Source organism: Equus asinus, chromosome 5 (genome assembly GCF_041296235.1).
Source record: "Equus asinus isolate D_3611 breed Donkey chromosome 5, EquAss-T2T_v2, whole genome shotgun sequence".
Lineage (NCBI taxonomy): Eukaryota > Metazoa > Chordata > Mammalia > Perissodactyla > Equidae > Equus > Equus asinus.
Window position 1 is genome coordinate 22,454,228 of NC_091794.1, and position 24,132 is coordinate 22,478,359.

Genomic DNA, 24,132 nt, shown 5'->3' on the forward strand with positions numbered 1-24,132 from the left:
GAAATCAAATCCAAAATAAACAGAAGAAAGGAAATAATAAAGATCAAAGTAAAAATCAATAAAATAGAAAACAGAGAACAACAGAAAATCAATGAAGCCAAAGCTGGTTTTTCTGACATCAGTAAGGTTGGCAAACCTCTGGGCAGTCTCACCTGAACAGGAAAGAAAATACAAATTACTAATATCAGGAATGGGGGAGGTGACATCACTAAAGATTCTATACATATTAAAGGGATAATTAGGGATTGTTATGAATAACTTTATGCCTGTAAATTTGACACTTTAGAAGAAATGGACAAATTCCCTAAAACATATAAAATATCAAAGCTCATTCAAGAAGAAATAGGGGGCTGGTCCCGTGGCCGAGAGGTTAAGTTTGTGTGCTCCGCTTCAGTGGCCTAGTTTCACAGGTTCAGATCCTGGGTGCGGACATGGCACCACTCATTAGGCCACACTGAGGCGGCATCCCACATGCCACAACTAGAAGGACCCACAACTAAAATATACAACTATGTACTGGGGGGATTTAGGGAGAAAAAGCAGGGAAAAAAAAAAAAAGAAATATGTAACCTGAATAGACAGATAGCCACTAAACAATAGAATTTGTACAGAAAAATGCTCCGACAAAGAGAACTCCAGGACTAGATGGCTTCACTGGTGAGTTTTCACAAAACATTTAAGGAAGAAATAATATCAAGTTTACAAAAAATCTTTCAAAAAAACTAAAGAGGAAGGAATATTCCCAATTCATTCTAAAAGGCCAGCATTACTCACATAGATAAAAAGAAAATTACGGACAAACATTCTTTATGAACATAGATGCAAAACTTCAAAACAAAATTCTGACAAATTGAGTCCAACAAAATAGAAGGATAGCATATCATTACCAACTGAGTTTTATTCCCGGAACTCTCATACACTGCTGGTGGGAATGCAAAAGGGTAAAACCACTTTAGAAAACAGTCTGGCAGTGTCTTAAATCCTCCCAAATACCTCCCATATGATTCAGGCATTCCACTTCCAGGTATTCACTGATAGTAAAGCAAGCCTAGGTCCAAATAAAGATTTGTAAAAGAATATTCATGGCTTTATTTGTAATAGCCAAAAACTGTCAACAACCCAACTCTGTCCATCAACAAGTAAATGGATAAACAAATGTGGTATTTGGGTAATAGACAGTGCAAACAAGTGCAGCCACTATGGAAAACAGTATGGAGATTTCTCAAAAAGTTAAAAATAGAAATACCATACAACCCAGCTATCCCACTACTGGGCATTTATCCAAAGAACTTGAAATCAACAACTCAAAGAGACTTATGCACCCCTAGGTTCACTGCAGCATTATCTACAATAACCAAGACATGTAAGCAACCCAAGTGCCCATTGACTCATAATCAATAAAGAAGATGTGGTATATATATACAATGGAATACTACTCAGCCATAAAAAAGACAAATTCATCCCATTTGCAAAAACATGGAGGGACTTTGAGTGTATTATGTTAAGTGAAATAAGCCAGACAGAGAAAGACAAACACCATATGGTTTCACTCCTATGTGGAAGATAAACAAACATAGGAATAAAGAGAATAGATAAGTGATTGCCAGAGGGGAAGCGGGGAGGGCAAAAGGGGTAAAGGGGCACATATGTACAGTGATAGATAAAAACTAGACTATTGGTGGTGTGCACGATGCAGTCTATACAGAAAATGTATACCTGAAATTACACAATGTTATAAACCAACATGACCTCAATAAAACAAAAAATTAATTAATTAAAAAAAAAGAAAATGACAACACAAGTTGAGGAGATATTGGTCAAAGGGTACAAGCTTGCAGTTAGAAGATGAATAAATTCTGGAGATCTAATCTAACCAGCATTCTGATTATAGTTAACAATACTGTATATATACTTCAAAGCTGCTAAGAGACTGGATCTTAAATGTTCTCACCACAAAGAAGAAATGATAATTATGTGACCTGATAGAGGTGTTAGCTAATGCTATGGTGGTAATCATACCTCAATATATATATGTATCAAATCAATAAGTTGTACACCTTAAACTTACACAATGTTATATGTCAATTATATCTCAATTTAAAAAAAACAAGAATAGAGATTGGAGTAGGGGGTGGGTACCACTACAGAGCCTATAAGCATTAAAAGGATAAAAAGGGAATATTATAACCAACATATGACAAAAATTTGACATCTTCAGTGAAATGGTCAAAACCTCCAAAAAAATTTAAAAATCCAAACAGACACAAGATGAAAAAGAAAATCTTATTAGCTGTATATCTGTAAAAGAAATTCAATTCATTATCAATTCCTGACCCAGATGGTTCACTAGTAAATTCTTTTAAACACTTAAGAAAGAAATAATACCAATCTTACACAAACTCTTAGAAAATAGAAAAGAACACTTCCCAAGTCATTTTATGAGCCCGGCATAACCCTAACACCAAAATCTGACAAAGATACCACAAAACAAAGAGAAGATTATAGACCAATATATCCTTCATGAATATGGATACAAAATTCTTTCACAAAATAGTAGCAAATCAAATTCATTAATATATAAAAAGGATAATACTTTATGACCAAGTGGGGTTTATTTTAACAATGCAGAGTTGGTTTAACATTAAAAAATTAAAGTACTGTACCATATTAACAGAATAAAGAAGAAAACCCATATAATCACTTCAATCAATTAAAAAAAGCCTTTGACAAAATTCAATACCAATTCTCAACAAACTAGGAATAGAGGGGAATGTCCTCAATCTGATAAAAGACATTTATAGAAAACTTAAAGCTAGTAACAGCTACTGGTAAAATATGGGACATTTTCCTCAAAGATCTGGAACAATGCAAGAAGGCCCAATCCTCCCACTTCTTTTAAATAGTGTAATAGAGATCCTAGCCGTTGCATGAAAAAGAAATAAAGGCGTAAAGATTAGAAAGGAGTAAGTAAAACTTATCTCTATTTGCAGATGTGATTGTTTATATAGAAAATCCTAAGAAATCCACAAAATGAGACTAGAACAAAAGGAATATTTATCAAGTTCACATAATAGAAGGTTAATGAACAAAATTCAATGTATATGTACATATTAGCAGCAAACAGTTGGAAAATGAAATTAGAATAATTCCGTCTACAATAGCATCAAAAGATAAAAAATATTTTGGAATAAATTTTAAAATGTGCACAACTACTCCAAAGAAAACGATAAAACATTGCTGAAAGAAGATCTAAATAAGTGGAGATATATACTATACTCATGGATTGAAAAGTTCAGTAGTGTTAAGAAGTCAATTCTCTCTAAACTCCTCTATAGACTCAACACAACGCCAATTCTAAATCCGATCCAGCTTTTCTTTTTTTAATAGAACTTGAGAAAGTTGATTGCATATTTTCTGTGGAAATGCAAAGGACCTGGAATAATCAAAGCAATCATGAAAAGAAGAACAAAGTAGAGGACTTATATTACCTGACTTCAAGACGAACCAGAAACTACAATAATGAAGACAATGTGATAGTGGCATAAGGAATGACAAATAGATCAATACAACAGAATAGAAAGCTCAGAAATGGATCTATTAATTATTTGATTTTCAACAAGGTACCACAGCAATCCAATGAGGAAAGTAAAATCTTTTCAAGAAATGCTGCTGAAACAATTGGATACACAGGGGAAAAAATAAACCTTGATCCTTATCTTACTCTGCACACAAAAATTTTTTGATGTTCAGAGGTTTGACTGTGAAAGCTAAAACCATAAAGCTTGTGGGAGAAAACAGAGAACATCTTCATGACTTGAGGTTAAGCAAAGGTTTCATAGACAGGGCACAGAAAACTATAACCATAAAAATTGATAAATAATAGGCTTTACCAAACTTTAAAATGTCTGCTAATTAAAAGACATGAAGAAAATGAATAGGAGGCAATCCACAGGATAGGTGAAAATACTCACCAAATATATCTGATAATAAATTGGCATTCAGAATATATAAAGAATTCCTACAACTTGATGACAAAAAGACAAAGAACTCAATTTTTAAAACAGGAGAATAAATGAAAAGATACTTTACCAAAAGAAGATAGACAAATAGCCAAGATTCTCAAGAAAAAATGTTCAACATCATTTGTCATCAGAGAAATGCAAATTGAAACCACAATGAGATACCACTACACACCATTAGAATGGCTAAAATTTTTTAAACTGACAGTATCAAATCTTGTTGAAGATGTGGAGCAACTAGAACTCTCATATATTTTATTTTCAAAATAATACAATCACTTGGGAAAAAAATCTGGCGGTTCCTTATAAAACTAAATATATCCTTATTCCATGGCCCAGAAATTCCTCAACTAGTATTTACTGAAGATAAAATGAAAACATATGTCCAAACAAACACTTGTATGAGATTATTCATAGCAGTTTAATCCATAACAGCCAAAGCATGAAAAAGACCAGGTAACCATCAAAAGGAAATTATAGCACAATCATGCAAAAGGAAAATGGAGTATATTCATAAAATGGAATACTTCTCAGCAATATAAAAGAATAAATTATGATACAGACACCAATATGGATGAATCTCAAAACACGGTGAGTGAAAGAAATTTTACACAAAACAGCACATATTATATGATTATACTTATATGATGTAAAACAGGCAAAATTAATCTATGGTGAAAAAATAGAACATGGGTCGTCTCTGGAGGGAAAGGCTGGGATTGACTGCAAAAGGGCATGAGGATACTTTGTGGGGTGATGGTGATATATAATATATCTTGATAGGGATTTGCGTAACACAGGTGTACACTATTGACAAAACTCAATGAATGGCACACAATATTTGTATATATCACGTTTTGTAAATCTTCAAAAGAAAAAAGGCTGAAATATTTAGAGAAAAATGTACTGAAGTCTACAACTAACTATGAAATGTATAAAAAATTAGGATGAATTGGTGGATGGATAAATGGACGGACATTTGATAAAGTAAATATATTAAAATGTTGATATAATCTAGATAGTGGGTATACAGGTGCTCACTATAAAATTTGTTTAATTTTTTGGAATTGCTGAAAAATGTCTTAAAACATTGGAGGAAAAAGTTGAGAATGGTGGAACAGAAGAGATTGGAAAGCCTAGATGCTAGAAACCAGGTAGCAAAAATTTTTATCAGTGCACAGTCCTGTCCAGGAACCATGGGACTCTGCTGGCCAATGTGTCTGTCAGTTTGGAAGGGTATAATCTTATAACAGAGATGAAAGAATCCAGTTATCCCAGCTTGACACTAACCAATTAAGATCATCTAACTCTCCCTGTTCTGATATTCATGCTTAATAAGCAGACTTCTGGTAATTATAATCCAGCTTCCCACAGAGATTTTTATAGGAGGAAGAGAGAATATACTGGCCAATCAACGGCCACTTAGCAATTAAATTTTTTACTGTTAATTAATTAATAGGAGCACTATGATTTCTCTAATACACTTGTAAGTTTGGTTAGACCAAATTGTACACATTAAACCTGATCAAAATTCAATCTACCAAAAACTAAATTCACTTCTCAAGTGGGAAAACTGATTATAAGAGCAAAAATAATATTTCATCTCCAATACAGATTTCTAAACCTTGGAATCAGAAAGGCTCCCAAAACCATGGTGCTTATTATCTACTTTTTTCTCATTATTTGTTGAAATACTACCTTAATGTCTTTCATAATTCCTTTCAAATGGAATCACCTCAAAAACAGCTTTTTATCAAGCAGAAAGGACAGAAGGCTTATACGGCATTCTGGAATAAACTCTCATTTGAACATCCAAGTATAGATATAGCAAACACAAAGAGATCATATTCATAAGAATTGCACATTTAATTACCTGAGTGCCCTCATTATAAACATCTGGAAAAGAAGTTTGAGATGCTGTTTCATGTTTTTGCAAGGTTGGTTTATTTAGAAATTGGCTAATTTCTTTGGATTTTTGCTGGAGTTGATCTAAGGAAAACAAAATAAGTAAACATAAACGACTTCTGCCTCAAGTCTGAAACTTAGTGACTCACAATCTTCTAGGAATACAGCGTATGCTGTTTACTCTAGTTCAGTTATCTGAATCAAAATTATGATGCCAATGACAACATTTTGTTTTTTAACTGTTTACATGCTCTGAAGGACCAAATGGGATCTCAGTAAGGCACTTCCTTCAAAGGTAAGATAAAACAGGACCCGGCACTTTTTAAAAAGTCATTTTTCCTTCCCCCCTTGAAAATGCCTTTAGCACTTTTTATTTTTTTCACTCTTCACTCAAAAGTTATCCCACCCAGATTCTACAGCACAGTTTTAAACATGAACATGGTCCAGCTGAGAGGACAGCGTGCTCATGTAACACACTGTTCCTTTGTAATGCCCCTCAAGGCTTTCTGGTTAATGTTCAGTTCTTCAGTACAGACCTTCAATTTAATTCTTTCTAAAATCTTTCCTTTAGATAAATGCCAATCTATTAGAACTAAACTAGAGGCATATATTACTTTAATAATAAAACACTTAAAAAAATAAGTTTTCTTTAATTCTTAAAGGATAAAAGTTTTCTTTAAAAAGAAGTTTTCGCTTTTTTTCAATTATGAGAAAAGCATTCAGATCCACCTTTAGAAGTAAGGATGACTCCATGCAACGCAGTCTCCCTACCTATGCGCCTAATCTGGCCTGAGTTTTGCACAAATTAATTCGAGTCCTACTTATTTCAGTCACTGAACCCTTCAGACCAGAGTCATGTTTCACATAGCATTCTTTTAAATATTTGACACACCACTATCAATAGTTTCTGGCACTGTAATGACAATTATAATATTAAGCCATATTATAACTTCAGTCAGAGAAAGGAGAAATACAACAGAGTTCAGAAGAGATGACTTTCTTAATCTTTCTATTGATTCAATTGATTTGAACTAACGATGTCATTAACAGATCCCTGAAATTTTGAAGTAGGAGCCACTCAGGTGCTATACAAGTGGGCTTCAAAAGCATTCCAATACTGACCTTCCAGCTGTTGAATGGCCTCGGCTGAATGAATTGCTTGTTTACTCTTATCTTGGAGAAGCTTTGAATTTTCATCCTTTAGGGAATCACAGACAGAGTGCAGCTCTTGCTCAGTCTTTTGAAGACTCAAAATGTGGGAGGTCTTCTCTTCCATTTCTGCTTTGTGCTTCTGCTCCAAAGCACTGTACCGGGACTGTAGCTCAGCCTGGGCTTGGCCTGCTTGCTCAAGCTGTTCCAGTACATGATGCATTTCTTCCTGCAAGTTATGGAAGGATAATTTCCTCTCTGCCACTTCAAGTTCCATCTTTTCCATCAGAATCTTAGACTCTTGTCTTTCTGTTTCCACAGTGTTCCTTAAAATATTATGCTCAGCTTCTATCTGCTGTAACTGCTGAGAGAGAATCTAAGAAAAAAAGACAAAAGCCTCATGAGCCATAAATTCATTCCTTCATTTCACTAAGCATAGTGAAGTGACTCTTCTGGGTGAAGCATGGGGCTAGACACTCAGGACCAAACCTACAATTGCATAAGACACTCTGTTTTTGCTTCTTGATACATTTGACAGTTTGTATTCATATACATATTTATTTGTGTCATCTTTTAATTTCTGTCTCTCCCATTACATAATATGTTCACTAAGGGAAGGGACTGTGTCTGTTTTATCACATTGTCCTCCAGCACTTAGCACAATATATAGCATATTGAGGTACTCAAAAAATACTAAATGAACGAATGAATGAATGAATGAATCCAGCCCCTGCCCTCAAGGAACTCAGGAGTTCAGTGGGAGAGTCACACTTAAACAGATAATTATAATACAAAATGACAGAGGCCATGAGAGAGACGCTTATAAGGTATCAACAGGCACAGAGAAGAAGGAAAATTTGCCAAAAGACACATAAATGTGACTATCTATATAGTAACTATCCATTAAGTGGCACAACTGGGATTTGAACCTATCTGATGACAGCCAGAGATGGCCCTCAGGGTCAGGGTATGGGTTTTGTTAGGATGGGAGATATGGGAACACGTTTCTATGCAAGAAAGAAAGTCCTTCTCATGGAGAGTTGAAAATTAAAAAGAAAGGATGTGACTTTCTCCAGCAGCACACTGCACCCAGATGAACTAGCAGAGAATGTGGACACCAATTCCACATTAGGATTTGGCTACTTGGATGTGATAGGACAGAGACACAGGGAATCCAAGGTGTGGTAAAAGAGTAGCCCAAACGGTCAAACACAGTTCCACACCACACAGGGAAAGGAGAGAGGCCAAGAAAAAACTAACATACTAGAGGAACAAAGTGAAAAGATCAAGGGATCATAATGAGATTGAAGGTCAGGACAGTCTGAGAAAGGGAATGACAGGATGGGTTACAGACAGGAATGAGATATTTCAGTACAAGATTTTAGAACATCAGTGTCCTGGATTACCTTTAGACTCAAGGGAATACAGCATGGTAGGATTATTTCAATCCAACAGAAAGTCAACCAACAATAACAAGCAAAGAAGGGACAGAACATAAAGAACAAGAACCATTCAAGACAGAGAAGGGGTAAAATGACAGAAAAGAAACTCACCAGAGGAAAATATGACATTCTAAAGAAACTAGGACCCTAGACCTAGAATCACAAAGGGAGAGAGCAACAATGAAAGACGGGACATGTAAGCTTCATGAGGGAAGGACTGTATCTGTTTTGCTCATCATTGTATGACCACTACTTAAGACAGCAAATCTGTTTGACCACTACTTAAGACAGCAAATCTGTTGAAAGGATGAATAAATGGCAGCAATTCTCTGAAGGTTTATAATAGGATTTTATACCCACTGCCTGGCCAACTAAGCGGAAATGAATACTCCCAAGGCAAGCAGTAAAGATCATAAGGCAGTACCTGGTTTCTCTGTTCAGCAGCAGTCAGCTCCTGTTGCAGCAAGTCCACGACCTGAGCACGACCCAGCAAGGCTTCTTCATGCTCTTCAAGCTTCCTCTGCAGCACCCTCAATTTCTGAAAAGAAAATGTTTGAGACACAATGTGCTAACAAATGAGGACCATTATCTGCTTACCTTTCAAAATGTCACGTAGATTTGTGTACTTAAGATTTTTGGATGTTGAGGATGACAGATTAAAGAGGGAAACACCAGCATGCCATGCTCCCCATCCAGCAGCAACAAACAGTCTCCAAAAATGTCTTCTCCAGAGCACTGACAACAACCAAACTGAGCCACAAGCAAGTCCCTGAATTAGGGAGCCTTTTCAAATTAAAGAAAATGACACATACCCACTTTTAAAATTATATAATCAATATCCTGTACCTAAATAACATAGGTACATGTATGTCTCACTCATCAAAGAGAACATTCTCTGCAGGCAAGAACGATTTCTCTTCTAGTGTCATGCACAAGACATGCACTCAATAAACATTTGTTGAATGAATAAATCAATGATACATGTATAGGTTAACATTCTACTTAAAAAAAGTGTTGTATTCTGAAACCTTATTTAGTGGTGTATTCTGAAGGATTGCTTAGAACTTGAAAGAAGTTTTCACTCAAAAACAATTAAATGGATCAACCAGGAAATACCACTGGAGTGCCTTTGGGTACCACACTGCACTACACACTAAATAGAAACAAATACCTTTGAGTTAGTAGATGACAAACTCGAAAACAATGAAGCCACTTTTCAAAATATACTCAATGCATTTTTTTAAAAAGAACTATTGATTTAATAAAAGACTTTATGGCTTCAAAATCACTCCCTTCATCTTTAATTTTCTGAAAGTTTAAAACTGGCTTCATTGATTTGAAGCTTTGGATCACGTTTTTAATGCATCTACGATCAGCAAACTGAAGAAAAACCAATTTCTGACTACCACATACATTTGCCAATTAAACTCAGCTTTTGAGTACCGACAACCTGGTTAGAAGGGTAAGAGGCAAGGTAAGGATAAGAAAAAGTAAATAATTAATATGCAACAGAAGACAAAAACACCAAAAAGAAGCCAATTAAGGAGCACACTAGGACCAAGTGAAGAGCAGTGGGTAAAAGGAGAAAAGTGGCTGTGATCATTTAATTAAACATTAACCAAAATGACAATCATTCTACTAAGTTTTAGCAACACACCTGTTGCATCTCTGTTTCCACATCTGCCTGGGTTACTAACTGAAGAAGCTCATCTTCATGAAGACGAACCTGTGTTTCAAAGCGGGCATCTTTCTCTCGGACCACCTGCTGCATGGAACTCAACTAAAGACACACACCAGAGAAACTATACAAGTTACACTCCCCGAATATTGCACAAACAAAACTCACAGACTATTCTCCAAAGATACACTGAGAATTGATAGACGACAGGTTTTTAAATTAGATTTTGAATATCAAGGATGAGAATGTTGGAAGAAAGATATAGTCAGGCCTGACAGTAGTTTCCAAATGTGAGAGAAAGCCTATTATCAAGTTCAGAAGTCAGCCTAAATATAAATTTTGATTAAAAATTATATTTGCATGGTCACCAGAAATGTTTAAATATACAAGAGGTATATTTTATAAGTTCTAAGGAGATTAGAATATTAAACATACAAAGTGAAGTTATATTTCTAAGTCCTAGACACTTCTTTCAATATCACACTCATGCTCAAAAACTTTTAAGGAAATTCTCATGCCCTCTAAGTCCAACTTCAAACTAATAGATCTTCTATTCAAGATTTTCTACAACAGGAAACATAAATCTTTCTTTCTAGTCTTATTTTCAAAGAATTGCTTCTACCAAAGAACTTGGCATATTCCCAAATCCACACCAGCTCTCCAGACAGCTATTTCCAGCTGCCGTTACTTACGGGCTGCTAGACCACCTTCATTATAACTGGCTCTTAACAGAATGAAATGGAAATCTACTGACTGATTGTGAGCTGCTCAGTCCCAATATTTTTGTTTTGTTTTTAGGTTGTGTGTGTGTGTGCTTATTCATTTCCTTAAGATCTGTGGTTGGGCATGCCAGTCAGCTCTTAGCTTGCCCATTTTGCACTGGTCCTTAACTATTGCTGATTTCTCAATTTCTGACACTGTGAATTGACCTTGGCTATCCTATGTAGGACAAAACAATCTCCATAATTTTTTTATTATTGGAATTCTGACATCACTATGAGTTTGGAATCCTGTGTTTCAAATGTATAGGCATTAGAGGCCTTCATTGGCCAAGCACATCTACACATCTTTTCTCATATATGTACCATATTCTTTTTCCTCTCTGAGTCTGCTCACACCATTCCCCACAGATAGAATATCTTCCCCTACCTTGTCTGGAATACCATCTATCCATCACAGTTTTGCCTAAATTCTAACTTTTCCATATATCCTCCTTGTTGTCACACTCATAGTAACCTCTTTCACCTCTCCAAATACACTCAGTTTGAGTTGCTGTTTGCGATGCACTTATTCTGAATAGCTTGCATTATGATAGATCTAATACATTTATATATCTTGGCTTTCCATGTTTTAAGCCACTTGCAGGTAAAAATCATATTTTGTATTTCTCCATCCTACATTGTATAATAATGCTTGTACATAAAAGGACACGATAAAAGCTAATAGGTAAAATTAAAGATTTCCGGATACATAATTTTAACTGTATAGACAGCAGTAAGCCATCCACAGACAGAAGGCACCACTAATACTACAAGTTATCAATAAAGTAAAAACCAAATACCCGATGGATAAGATTAGCTATTGTGCAAAGGCACTTCAGACAAAAAAACAAAAAACGTTTCATGAGTCAAAAGCATTCCCAAAGGAAAAATATGGGAGTAGGTGGTCAAACTGGAAATTTAGAAAAATAGTCAGATAGAAAGAGTTGAGGATGCCAGTCCAAATAAGTCTGGTCCTGGTAGCAGAAATGAACATGAAGAAGAATGTTACATACTGGTGCCATTTAACATCGAATCATATAATTACACCACCTTCTCATTACATACTTAGTAAGCAATCTTCTGATTATAATTTAACTTCCCAGTAAGACTTTACTATAGGGAAAGAATGGATCTAATCATTTGTATTTCTTTTGGTTTATCTATCAGTCTCTTTTGAACTTAGCATGAGCCCAATGCTAAGAGGCTAAAACTTTGTGTGCTATTAAAACCAAGTTTCTGGGCCTGCAGAACTAAGAAACAGCCATCAATTAAGCTACCACAAATTCATCTAGGTAAATACCACTTCTTCTAATTTCTTCTACTACCACATCCATCTAATTTCTAATGTAATACTCTAGCTATTATACTTTCATCTACTCAGGTTTTAAAAAGTGACTGAATTGACTTATCATGTAATAACCCATTAGACTTTCACGATTCTTTATTCTGATTATGAGGTACCTTCCATCCTACCTGAGCAGCTTGCTCTGCTTGCGTCTGGCTGAGCTGGGCTTGTAAAGTGCTAATGAGTTCCTCTTTCTCTTGGAGCTGTTGCTTCATCATTAAAAATTCTTCCATTTCTTTCGAACTCTTATCAAACTGAAGACACAGAAGGAAAAAAAACATTTAAGCAAAAGAATTGGCACTTTTAATTCTTTGACCTCCCTTTCTCATTTGCCCTAAATATCTGCCAATATGCTTCTAATTTCCACTTAACACAAAAGGGAATTGCATGTACTGCAATTAAAAAGTAATCATGAAAATCTATTTGTCAGAAGAGACAGAAGCAATAGCAGCAGTTTTTCAATTTCTCTGAATCCTCACATATAAAGAGACAGTACAATTAGAAGTAAAACCAAAAACTCATGGATGATATTTACAATAAAATTAGAAAAGTAGTCCCACAAACTCCAAAATACAAGCAGGTAGGACAAGCCACCAAAAGGTATGAGACCTACATGGGATCAGAGTCTGTGGGAGAGGAAACAAGGAGCAACAGAGCAACAGCGGCTGGCCTTGTGAAGAGGAAGATTCCCAAATAGCCAATAAGTACTTATTGGAAAATGCAGTTGCCCAGTCTTAGAACAGTAACTTAAATTGGCAAGACTTTCCCATTCTCCAATACTGGGTATATGTAGGGGGTCCACAGTAAGAAGGACTAAAAGGCTAGAACAATCTAGCCCCTCTGGACTCTCAAAACGGACTTATCAGGGGTTCTTCCAAGATATGGACCTGCAGTAAAAAGAAACATCTAGGAATGAAACAAAAATTAAGCAGAATAGGGATAAATGAAACAGAAGAAAAAGAAGGTCTATACACGTGCTATATAACTCATTATCAACTAGCCACATGTGGCTATAGAGGGCTTGAAATGTGCCTAATATGAATAAGAAATTTAATTATTATTTAATTTTAATTAATTTAAATTTAAAAACTGAAGATATATATTGTTCTTCCATTAAATACAACTATGTTTTGGTATGACTACATTCACTTTGTGGCATTCACGTAAGATACTGTTGAATTGTCTTGCAAGTAACAAGTGTGCATGTTGTTCCTAGTGTTATAATAAACATATCTCCTATCTACAGTTGGTGTCAATGGATTGATTCAGTTTGAATGATATTTTTTCTACATATCTATGTAACATTGTAACGTGTTTATTTGAATGCTCTATGTAGACGGCATGAGTAACGGTTCATACCTTTGTAAATCGTAACTAGTAATTAAATTGACATAAAATGCTTATTATTATTTTAATTATAACTGAATTATTTTTCTAGTTCAAAAACAAGTATAGACACATTTTTAAGTGGAAAATGAAGGCATAGTACTGATGCACACTTCATTCCATTTTCTTTCTAAGTAGTATTCGATTACGTGGATATACTACAGTTTGTTTAAATATTTGCCTTTGACAGACAAGTGAGTTGTTTAAAGTTTTTGGTTATTACAAGTAAAGCTGCTATAAACATTCATATATGAGTCTTTGTATGGACATATGCTTTCATTTCTCACAGACGTAGCTTTGTAGTTGATAAGCTTTTCAAAGTCAAATTAATTCTAAAAATAATGAACCAGTTTCTTAATGTGGATGTAAATATTAAAGTAAAATGATGTTTCGGCACTCAGTTCAGTTGCTGGAAAGCTTTTAGGTATGTTTGGGACAACCTGAGTAAATGAATATATTTTCTCAACTGGAAATTTTATGAAATATAAACGCTGATGAATTATTTCCTAATAACATGCAGCATCCAAATTGAGACCCAATGTAAAATATATACCAAATTTTAGACTTAGTGCAGAAAAAAGTGTAAAATAACACACAAAATTTTTTTTCTTTTCCTTTTCCAGCTTTGAGTTACATTACAAAAACTCTCCAGCCAGGCTTTAGCCTTAACATCCGGGAAAGGAGGTGGGGTCACCACAGAGCTGATGTAAGCGGAATCCGTGTATATTTGACTTAATAAAAGTTTCAAACTTACATCGCACGCACCTACATATATAGGCCTACCACACCTTTTGTTTAAGTCAGTTGCTTGAAAAATCATTGAAATCCACAGGAAAATAATATTAAAAGGGGGATTATGAAGGGTAAGGATCCTCTGCTGTAAGGAAAGGCAGGGTTGGGTTTCCAGAAGCTGGGCTTGAAGAGGCCTACAAGTCTCCAAGAGAGTATATAGTCACAGGGAATTGTTTCAAATAGGGTTTTGAAAACAACAGCAAGTGTTATAAGCAGAATAACTTGCATATAGTAGATGACCAATAACTAGTTGTTGAATGACTGAAAGAATTATTAAAAATATAGTAGGGTTGATGACACATGCCACAATTCAAATGTGCAAGAAAAGGTAATTATTTTCTACAAGGAACCTCATCTTGCTTTTGATCCCACTCAACAGAAAACAACTATCCTCAACTCATCAATGAACATAACTTAAGTCTCTTCCGGTTTTAGCCAATGCTTTTCAGGTATTATCTCAGTTGTTTCAGGATTTACTCTCAGTAAACTACATCTTTTCTCCCTCCTTCTGATGACCTCCTCCCTAGGGACTTTCTAAGTTCTTGCAGATTTGAGGTAGAGATGTTTCGGCATTGACATGCTCTGGTCTAGCTTGTCCCAACTGGCTGGGCATGCTGCTGAAGGGAGGCTCATCCTACCTGCTTCCAACTTGCACCCACTGCTGAAATGGGTAGGCCCTACTCTAGACTCAAGTCACATAGTCACCATATCCTGCAGCCTCCTTGTCCCGACCACATGCTTCTTCCAGTCCTCTTAGCATTGTGCGTGCCCTACAGTGCTACAGGAAATTCTAGACTCCCTTGATGACACACACATGCCATGGGAACCAGAGGTGCTAGCATAGGCTCATTTGCCTAGACCACATCTTCAGACATTTCCAATCAACCACAGCTGGCTGCTTTGCATACTGAATAAAGGGGTTGCAGTTTCCCTAGGCTATGCCCTAAGGAACAAGGACGCCCACCTGCTCCAGGTTTCCTTGAATCTCTCTGGCCCTCCCTACCCTTTACCTACTCCCTAAAGATTTAATTGTGGGGTGGAGGAAAAAAAAATTTATATTAATCTTGAAAATATAATATTTTGAATATACTGAGCTAAATGAAATACACTGTAAAAATTAATTTCACTCATTTCTTCTTTGTCTTTTATAATGTAGCCGCTAAAAAAATTTAAAATTATACACATGGCTCCCTTTATATCACTATTGGACAATGTTGGTATAGATCAAAGTGAAGGGCAAGGGGAAGAAAACCAGGAAACCTCGGAATCTAGCTGCCACATCTTTGAACACAACACAAAAAACAACAGAAGACAGAGGTATGTTAAGTAAAAAAAAGTTTTCCTGAACCAAGCCTCCTTCTAAAAGTTCAGGAAAGTTAATTTAACACAAAAATAAGGAACAGAAAAGAATCAAGGTCAAAGCCCATAAGCCACGATTAAAAAAAACCTAAGAAGCAGAATAATATACTTACAGGTGACAAAAGCATATCAGTGGCATGCTCAAAAAACAAATCAAAATTGCAATCTATTTCAAAAGGTGCTAAAAAAATTAAGAAAATTATATAACACATGAAAGTACAACATAAAACAGAATTAGAAAAACTTAGAAATTAGGTGACAGAACTCAGGAAGAATTTGATAGAAAAGAAAATATCATTTTAAAAAAGAAGATAGGGGCTGGCCCCGTGGCCAAGTGGTTAAGTTTGCGAGCTCTGCTTCGGTGGCCCGGGGTTTCGCCGGTTTGGATCCTGGGCGCAGACATGGTACTGCTCATTAGGCCACATTGAGGCGGTGTCTCACATACCACAACTAGAAGGACCCACAACTAAAATATACAACTATGTACTTGGGGAATTTGGGGAGAAAAAACAGAAAAAAAAAAAGAAGATCGGCAACAGTTGTTAGCTCAGGTGCCAATCTTTAAAAAAAAAAAATAGAAAAGAAGATAAAACAAGAATGAACACAAAAGTAAATAAACACAAAAAAGCCCTTAAGTGAAATAAGAAAAAAAGAGGAACCTTTTAAAAAATGAAGAAAGAGATAAGGAATTGAGAGAAAGTGACAAATACTGAGACAATCAAAGATGGAACATACAGATAACAGAAGTCCCTAACAAAGAAAACAGACCAAATACTGCAAGCTATCTAATTCAAGGAAATTCTTCTGAAATAAAAATACGTGAAACCATATATTGTAAGAGCATACTAGGTGTCTAAAACTATCAACCAAGAATGACAAATATCAACACATAGTCTAGTAAAATTACTAGACTTAGGAAGGAAGAAAGGGAGGAAGGAAGGAAGGAAACTGATAGATAACAGAGATAAATACCCGTTGGGCACCTAGAATAATATATTTGTCATGTAATAATCCACCGGGCTTTAGTGATTTTCTTAATGATTATGAGGTGACTCACACCCCCCTACCTGTGCAGCTTGCTCTGCCTGTGCCTGAGTAAGCTGGGCTTGCAAACTGCTAATTAGTTCCTCCTTCTCCTGGAGTTTATGTTTTATCTTTTCTACTTCCATCTCTTCCTCTGTAGAACTCTTGTCATGCTGAAAATACAAGAGATAAAGTCATTTATTCAAAAGAATTACAATTAATATATATTTGACCTTTTGCTCTAATTTGCCCTATTCAACTATTTGATTATAGTTTTACCAAACTGATGGGAGCAAGAAATAACACCTGACCTAACAACAAGGAAAGAATCTCAGAGTTTTCCAGTTTCAATATGGCCTAGTAGCTCCTATTAGATCTGTCCCTCCTCCGATAATACCTATAAGCTCTGGACAAGACAGAAAAACAGCTATCTGAAAATGCTAGAGAACAACCAAAAGCAGGAGGATAACAGAGGGGAGTTCACTTAGAAGATATGGTACCGAGTTTCCCATTTTTATGGTTTTTAGTCTCAGGGCAAAACCAGTCAGCACCATGCAGGACTAAAACTTAATAGAAAACTCATAGTCTCACTGCCTTGAAGAACCAGAGGACGGAATTCAGGAAACCACAGCCACTGTCAGCGAGGGGCAAAACATCATAAAAGAGCCAGTGAGGGGAAATCCAAATCTTTCAACAGTGTATTTCTTTCCCCAAAAGCTCTTCCTTAGACTGAACCAGATTCCGCCTCCCTACTGAATTCACCACCCCCAAACAAACCTGGTCTGCTTGTTGGAATGACACAAAATAATTTTATACTTTTTTCCACATAATAGTCGGTCAAGTGTCTGAGGATTGCCACCAGTTCTTCAACAATACTTCCTACAGAATACCTAGCTCTGTAATAGGTAGACAACGGTTAAAGGGCTGCTGTGACTGATCGCTGGAACTTCCAAATCATTTAATCCAACCCTTTTATTTAACAGAGGAAGGAAATGAAGCAGCAAGATTGTATTTGTTTAAGGTCTCAGAGGCTTTTTAAAAAGGCAGAGGGGCCAGACCAGTGGCATAGAGGTTAAGCCCATGTGCTCTGCTTCAGTGGCCTGGGGTTCACAGGTTCAGATCCCAGGCGCAGACCAAGACACTGCTCATTAAGCCATGCTGTGGCAGTGTCCCACATACAAAGTAGAGGAAGATTGGCACAGATGTTACCTCAGCGACAACCTTCCTCAAGTAAAAAAAGAAAGATTGGCAACTGATGTTAGCTCAGGACCAATCTTCCTCACCAAAAAAAAGAAGAAAAAAAAGAGTATAAAATAGATAATTTAAAAGTCTAACAACATAGCAGAGGGAAAGTTAGAAGAAACAAAGCAACATGGGGAGAGATAGGTTGGTGTGACAACAGCCAGGGGAGGAAGGAATTATTAGAGGGAAAGCCAAAAAGTAAGAAAAGATGAATCAAGATGAAGAAATTATTTGAGAAAAATAAGAGAAGTGTCTAAAATAAGCTTTGAGAAGTTAAATAAGACTATCAATGCAGGAAAAGTAATGTCTCTGAGCATTAGACCCAGAAAGGAAAGACTAACCAAGGTACCAGAGAGCTAACTGGTGACCCCAAGGGTTGTGCCTAGAGAATCAATTAAAACCTCATTTCCCAAGAACTAAAAATGTTGAGAATAACAATACTAGTGGGTCAAAGGGTAAAACAGGGTGAAATTAAGGAAAAAAAGGTTTCTTATGCAGAGTGAAGTCTAGCCCAACTGTAGTGTGTACATGTGATATGTCAGCCTCCATCTATTCATACCAAACCCTCCACAAAACTACAGTTGCTTGTTCTCTAAATGACTGGCTGAATGTGAATATTTGGGTATAACCGTTGAGCACAGGTAATAAAAATGAGTACTGGGACAATGCTTTCTTCCTCAAAAGGCACCACTTTCCTTACTCCTCTCTCTATCCCCAACCTGAAACTGTTTTGTTGGTGGCAGTCATAAACCTGGAATGCACCCCTTACAGGGAGCCCAAGGCAATCTAGCTGAGTTAGCCCACAACGCAGGAAACTTTAATCCACTACTATGTGGCCACATGAGGACACAGAATATTCTGTATCATGTCACTGAATTAAAGTATTTCAGGGCTGGCAGAAACCTTACAGACCATCTAGTTTAATCTTCTAACCAATGATGGAAACCCCCCAAAAGGTATGTGCCTCTCCTATCTAAACGCCTCACTTCAGTATTTACTTCTTCCTATTAGCCTTTTTAATTCTCTAGAAGTTTAGGCTCACAACTGGCATTTCATTCCCATGTTTCCTGTTAGCCTTTTAGTCTGTGCGTGGCCTGGAGCCAGACTAGACTGCAAGCTCATCAAGAAAAAACAGCCTTTACTTTAGTGCCACACTACTTCAGCATCATAAAGGTTTGTGAGTAGTGAAGATCCGCTATCTTAGGAGGCTTTTCCCACTCAGAAAATACGCGTTATCCTTAGCCACCATACCTTAGAGAGCTGCTCCTCTGACTGAGGTTCCGCAGGCAGAGCAGCCCCTCCTTGTGCCTTCATTTCTTCTAGGTGTTTATTCAAAGAAGTTAATTTGGCCTTAGCATGAAGTTTTAGTTTTTTTATTTTGTTATCAGCAGCTTTTCTTTCTTCCTGTCAGAGAACAATGACAGTAAATGCATAAATGTTTATTCACCACTAATCTAGCACAAACAAAAGTTATTCTCAGTAGGCATCATCTTATAGTACTGGGGAAGTAAGAATCAGAGTCTCTAATAATCTAAGCCAATATTCTGTCTTTTATCAAACGCTCGGCCAGAAAGAACAAAACAACGGTACCTGTAGAACGTCATCCTTCTGCTGCAGCTGAATATCCTTCTGTCTAATGACTTCTTTTAGCTCCACCACCAAATGCTCTGCATAAGCCAGGCGCTCCAGAACATCCTCTTGTGTTCTATCATTAAACTCCATGTCAGATGCTTGGGGTAGTTCCTAATATTTGGACAAAAGGTTGCCAATGCGCCAAGGAAAAGGTATTAGCTTCCAAACAGGAGTTCTTTCATTCCCACGTCATCTATCTTTTGCCCAACTCATACCCTCACTTAAGAAACCTTTCCTATGGAACAGGGATATATACCCGAGGAGGAGTTAAAGCAATCTAGTACTAAACAAGGCTCAGGGGAATAAATAAGAAAGATCTTTAGAATCTCATCTAGGACTTGACTCCCATCACTGTGGCTTTTAGGCTACAAACTTGCAGGAGAAAGACCATTTATAGTCACAATATTTTTCTTAATCCTCTCTTCCACCTAGCACAAGGGAGGCTGCTCACCCCCTTCTATCTTAAATTCCTTTCCTCAGAAGAACATAGAACGGATGTCTCACCAATTTAATTCAGAACAGAGCTACTCACAGGGTCTAAGGAAGCCCTCATATTCTGATCAGTGTCATCTCCCGATAATTCATGCAAAACAACATTTGCTAATCCTGACAATCGGCTCAGCATTTCTACAGGAAAAGAAAACATAAGAATCAGTAAAATGGATATAGGCTTCTCCTATATTGGTAACTATAACAACTATAAGTGAAATAAGAAAACTGTGCTGGTGATATATATTTCACACAGATTGTACATGATGATGTCTTTAAAAAGGCATTTGAGTACACACAGTGTAGTCATACACTATTCTTTTCAGCGGAGACTGCACAGAGATTTTAATTGCCATCACTAAATGAAATACAAATGCATAACTGTTTAGCAGGAAAAAAAAGCACCTTACGGGATATCTTTAATGCCTTTTCTTTCATCATGATTTCACTTACAAACATGAACTTCTTAACTATTCCTTCCCCTGCCAGACTGTTACTTTGTCAAACACCATGATTCGGTAAAATTTTTCTTTTTATGTGCCCCATAAACCCCATTCTTTCATGTGTGGGTTCACTAAATTTAAATATAACCCTTGTTCAAAATGTATAGCATTAAATGCATGTACCAGAAAAGAAGAAAACTCACTCAAGAAGAAACAGAAAACCTGAATATGCTGATATACACACACACACCACTTACTCATTTATTTACATATTCAGATCAGTGTCAATTGGCAGTCCATAAACTCCCTAAAGGTAAGATTATTAATGTTTTCATAGGAAAAATCAAAATAAAACTGGACTGTGCATAGCAGTAATATAAGTGATTACACTGAATTTTATGTTTAGTGATAAAATGTTACCTGACTTTTAAAACCCTGGGGAGGGAGAAATACAAAAGCTGTTGTACAAAATAAGCATGTGAATAAAACTAGTCTCTGCTAGTTTTCTTCTAGTCAGAGTAGTAACAGTGCTTAGGGTAGCCACGGTCTTTAACTAAGAAAGAACTGCGAAGACCTTTGTTTCTAAACGGGTTGTCCTGGTAACCTTAGTAGCATACAGGTTTTGGAAAACACGTGAAAGAGGAAAGGAAAGAGAGAACCACTCCTAGGAGTGCAGCATAGGACCACATATAACTATATATATAACCACTGGAAGGGCAACATAGGGTCATATATAAGTACATAGGACCCTATATAACCACTCATTCAAGCTCTGAGACTTATAACTACAGTGAGTCTAAAAAAGAAATCACAACTCACCAGCAGATTCTAAACTTTCTTTTCAACTCTAGAGATTCAATTTTCTATAGTAACCTTATTAATGAAGGAAATGACCACTATAACTAAAGAGTCTTTATTAAGCATATAGACTTGCACTAATCAAAGAAAGTCATAATAGAACCTAATTTATCAAACAGAATCACTTATCTTCAGATTTTTCAGACCCTGCTGGGAACAAGCCAAAAAAAAAAAAAAATCAAACAATGGGACTCTGAGAAGATGGTAGTAGCAGACAGCATAGATTTGGGATCTTCCTGAGTTCCTACATAAAAACAGACAAAGCAACTAGGTAATAAAATCAAAAACCCATGGACAGCCTTACCAAAAAAACTATGTGACAAAGTTTCCCACAAACTCCAAAATAAACATGGATTAGACAAACTACCAACAGCCATAAGATCTGTGTGTCATTGTTGTCCATGCAGGAGGAAGAAGAGGGAAGTGAAAGGTGGCAGAATGTGCCACCCTATAATATGCCATTTTGGCGTAAGGATTATTTTGAGCTAAAGGCACTTGAAAAACAGCAGGTAGAAGAATGCTCTGACCTCCCCTTTTTCTTCCTGAAAGCAAAAAATAAAATCCCCATAAGGAAGATGTCTTCCCTATACCAGGAAAAAAGTAAAATTCTTATCACCAGGGATGAGGAGTTGAGGCCAAGAGAAATTTGTATAAACAAATCTTATAAGCTAACACTTATCTTCCTAGTCACTTCTCCATGATTAACCAGCCCCTTTTGCCTTGTCTCATTTTCACAATTTACTACCCTTTGTTCAACTCAATATATAAATGTCAGATTCTAACTGCTTCTTTGGGTCTTCATTTCCTTATGAGGGCCTCCACATCACATAAAACTTATATTAAATAAATTTGTATGCTTTTCTCCTGTTAATCTGTCTTATATCGATTTAATTCTTAGGCCCAGCGGAAAACCCTAAGAGGGTAGAGGTAAAATTTTGCCTCCCCTACAGCAGCTGTAAGAGTGCAACAGACGTGATACCAAGAGAACTGCAAAAGGCCAGTGGGTACGCACTGGAAGATGTGCTGAGCAATTAGAGAGCAGAAGCTGAAAGGGAGGATGTATCCCCACTCCAACAGCACATAAGTGCAAGGATCCTACAAGGTCTGAAAGGCTCAAGCCACATGAACTCTCAAAACTGAAGAGTCAGGCCTGTCTTTCAGAACATGGCGTCCCCAGAGGAGAATTCACTGAGAAAAGAATTCAAATTCATCAGGAAAGAATGAAGAGACCAAAGAAAGTCCAGATAAAGACTGAGTGAGGGTGACAGGAAAAAGAGTCAGAAAAATCTCAGAAATCCAGCTGCCATATATCTGAACAATATTGGAAAACAACATAAGGAGTGCTGTGAAGTTAGAAAAGCTATCCAAAATAAGTATCCTTCTAAAAGTTTAGCAACAATAAACATAAAAACAAGCAACTGAAAAGTAGCACAGTCAATTTTCATACAAAGTTATTATAAGGAGAAATAAAAGAATAATATCCATACTGTTTCATAAGAAAGGGAAGCATGTCAAAGAGTCATGATCAAAAACAATTCAGAACTATAACCTACTAAATCTACTAAAAGGAGAGAAAGGCATGGAAAAATGATCTAAGCCATAAAAAACATGCATCAGAAATTGAAAAACCCAAGAAGATAGCAAGAGAAGAAAAAAGGAACAAAGAAACTACGAAATAGTCAGGCAACTGTTAACAAAATGGCAACAGTAAGTCCTTACCTTTCAATAATGACTTTAAACCTAAATAGATTAAATTCTCCAGTCAGAGTGGCTCAAAAAAACAAGAACCAACTATATGCTGCCTAAAAGAGACTCACTTTAGCTCCAAGGATATACATGGGCTGAAAGTGAAGGGATGGAAAAAGATATTCCATGAAAATGGTAACCAAAAGAAAGCAGGGGTAACTATACTTAGATAAAATATAGAATTTAAGTCAAAAACCATCACAAGACAGAAAAGGTCATTATATAATGATAGAGGAGTCAATTCATCAAGAGGATATAACACATATAAATATATATGCACCCAACATCAGAGCACCTAAATATATTAAGCAAATTTTAACATAACTGAAGGGAGAAAAGATAGCAATACACTAATAGTAGGGAACTTCAATACCCCAATTTCAACAATGGATAGATCATCCAGACAGAAAAGCAATAAGAAAACACTGGACTTCAATTACACATTAGATGAAAAGGATCTTACAGATATATACAGAACATTCCATCCAACAGCAGCAGAACACACATCTTTTCAAGCACATATGGAACATTCTCCAGGATAGTTCATATGTTGGGCCTTAACATATTTAAGAAGACAGAAATCATATTAAGTATCATTCCTGACCATAATGGTATGAAATTAGAAATCAATAACAGGAGAAAAACTGAAAAATTCACAAATATGTAGAAATTGACACACTCCTGAACACCAATGAGTCAAAAAGAAATCAAAAAGGAAATCAAAAAACATCTTGAAATAAATGAAAATGGAAGCACAATATACCAAAACTTACAGTATACAGCAAAAGCAGTTCTAAGACAGAAGTTTACAGCAATAAATGCCTACAATAAAAAAGAAAGATCTCAAATATCCCAACTTTACA

General features: G+C 36.2%; 1 protein-coding gene across 8 annotated transcripts in view; it reads right to left on the reverse strand.

Moving 5' to 3' along the window:
- Window positions 1-24,132, reverse strand: part of GOLGB1 (golgin B1) — a 78,256-nt gene that overhangs the window by 39,605 nt on the left and 14,519 nt on the right. For 4 of the 8 annotated variants that reach the window (XR_011503177.1, XR_011503176.1, XM_070508945.1 and 1 more), the window contains exons 2-10: window positions 20,266-20,360; window positions 19,692-19,844; window positions 19,353-19,505; window positions 16,904-17,032; window positions 12,428-12,553; window positions 10,173-10,295; window positions 8,940-9,053; window positions 7,047-7,449; window positions 5,893-6,008 (exon numbers count right to left, since the gene is read on the reverse strand). Coding sequence is in view for 6 of the 8 variants with exons in the window: in XM_070508945.1 (XP_070365046.1) it covers window positions 5,893-6,008; window positions 7,047-7,449; window positions 8,940-9,053; window positions 10,173-10,295; window positions 12,428-12,553; window positions 16,904-17,032; window positions 19,353-19,505; window positions 19,692-19,844; window positions 20,266-20,358 (1,410 nt within the window). In the remaining 2 variants the exon portion in view is untranslated. Of the gene's footprint in view, window positions 1-5,892; window positions 6,009-7,046; window positions 7,450-8,939; window positions 9,054-10,172; window positions 10,296-12,427; window positions 12,554-16,903; window positions 17,033-19,352; window positions 19,506-19,691; window positions 19,845-20,237; window positions 20,361-24,132 lie in introns of all 8 variants that reach the window. The other 4 variants (XM_070508946.1, XM_070508947.1, XM_070508948.1 and 1 more) reach the window with 2 other exon arrangements.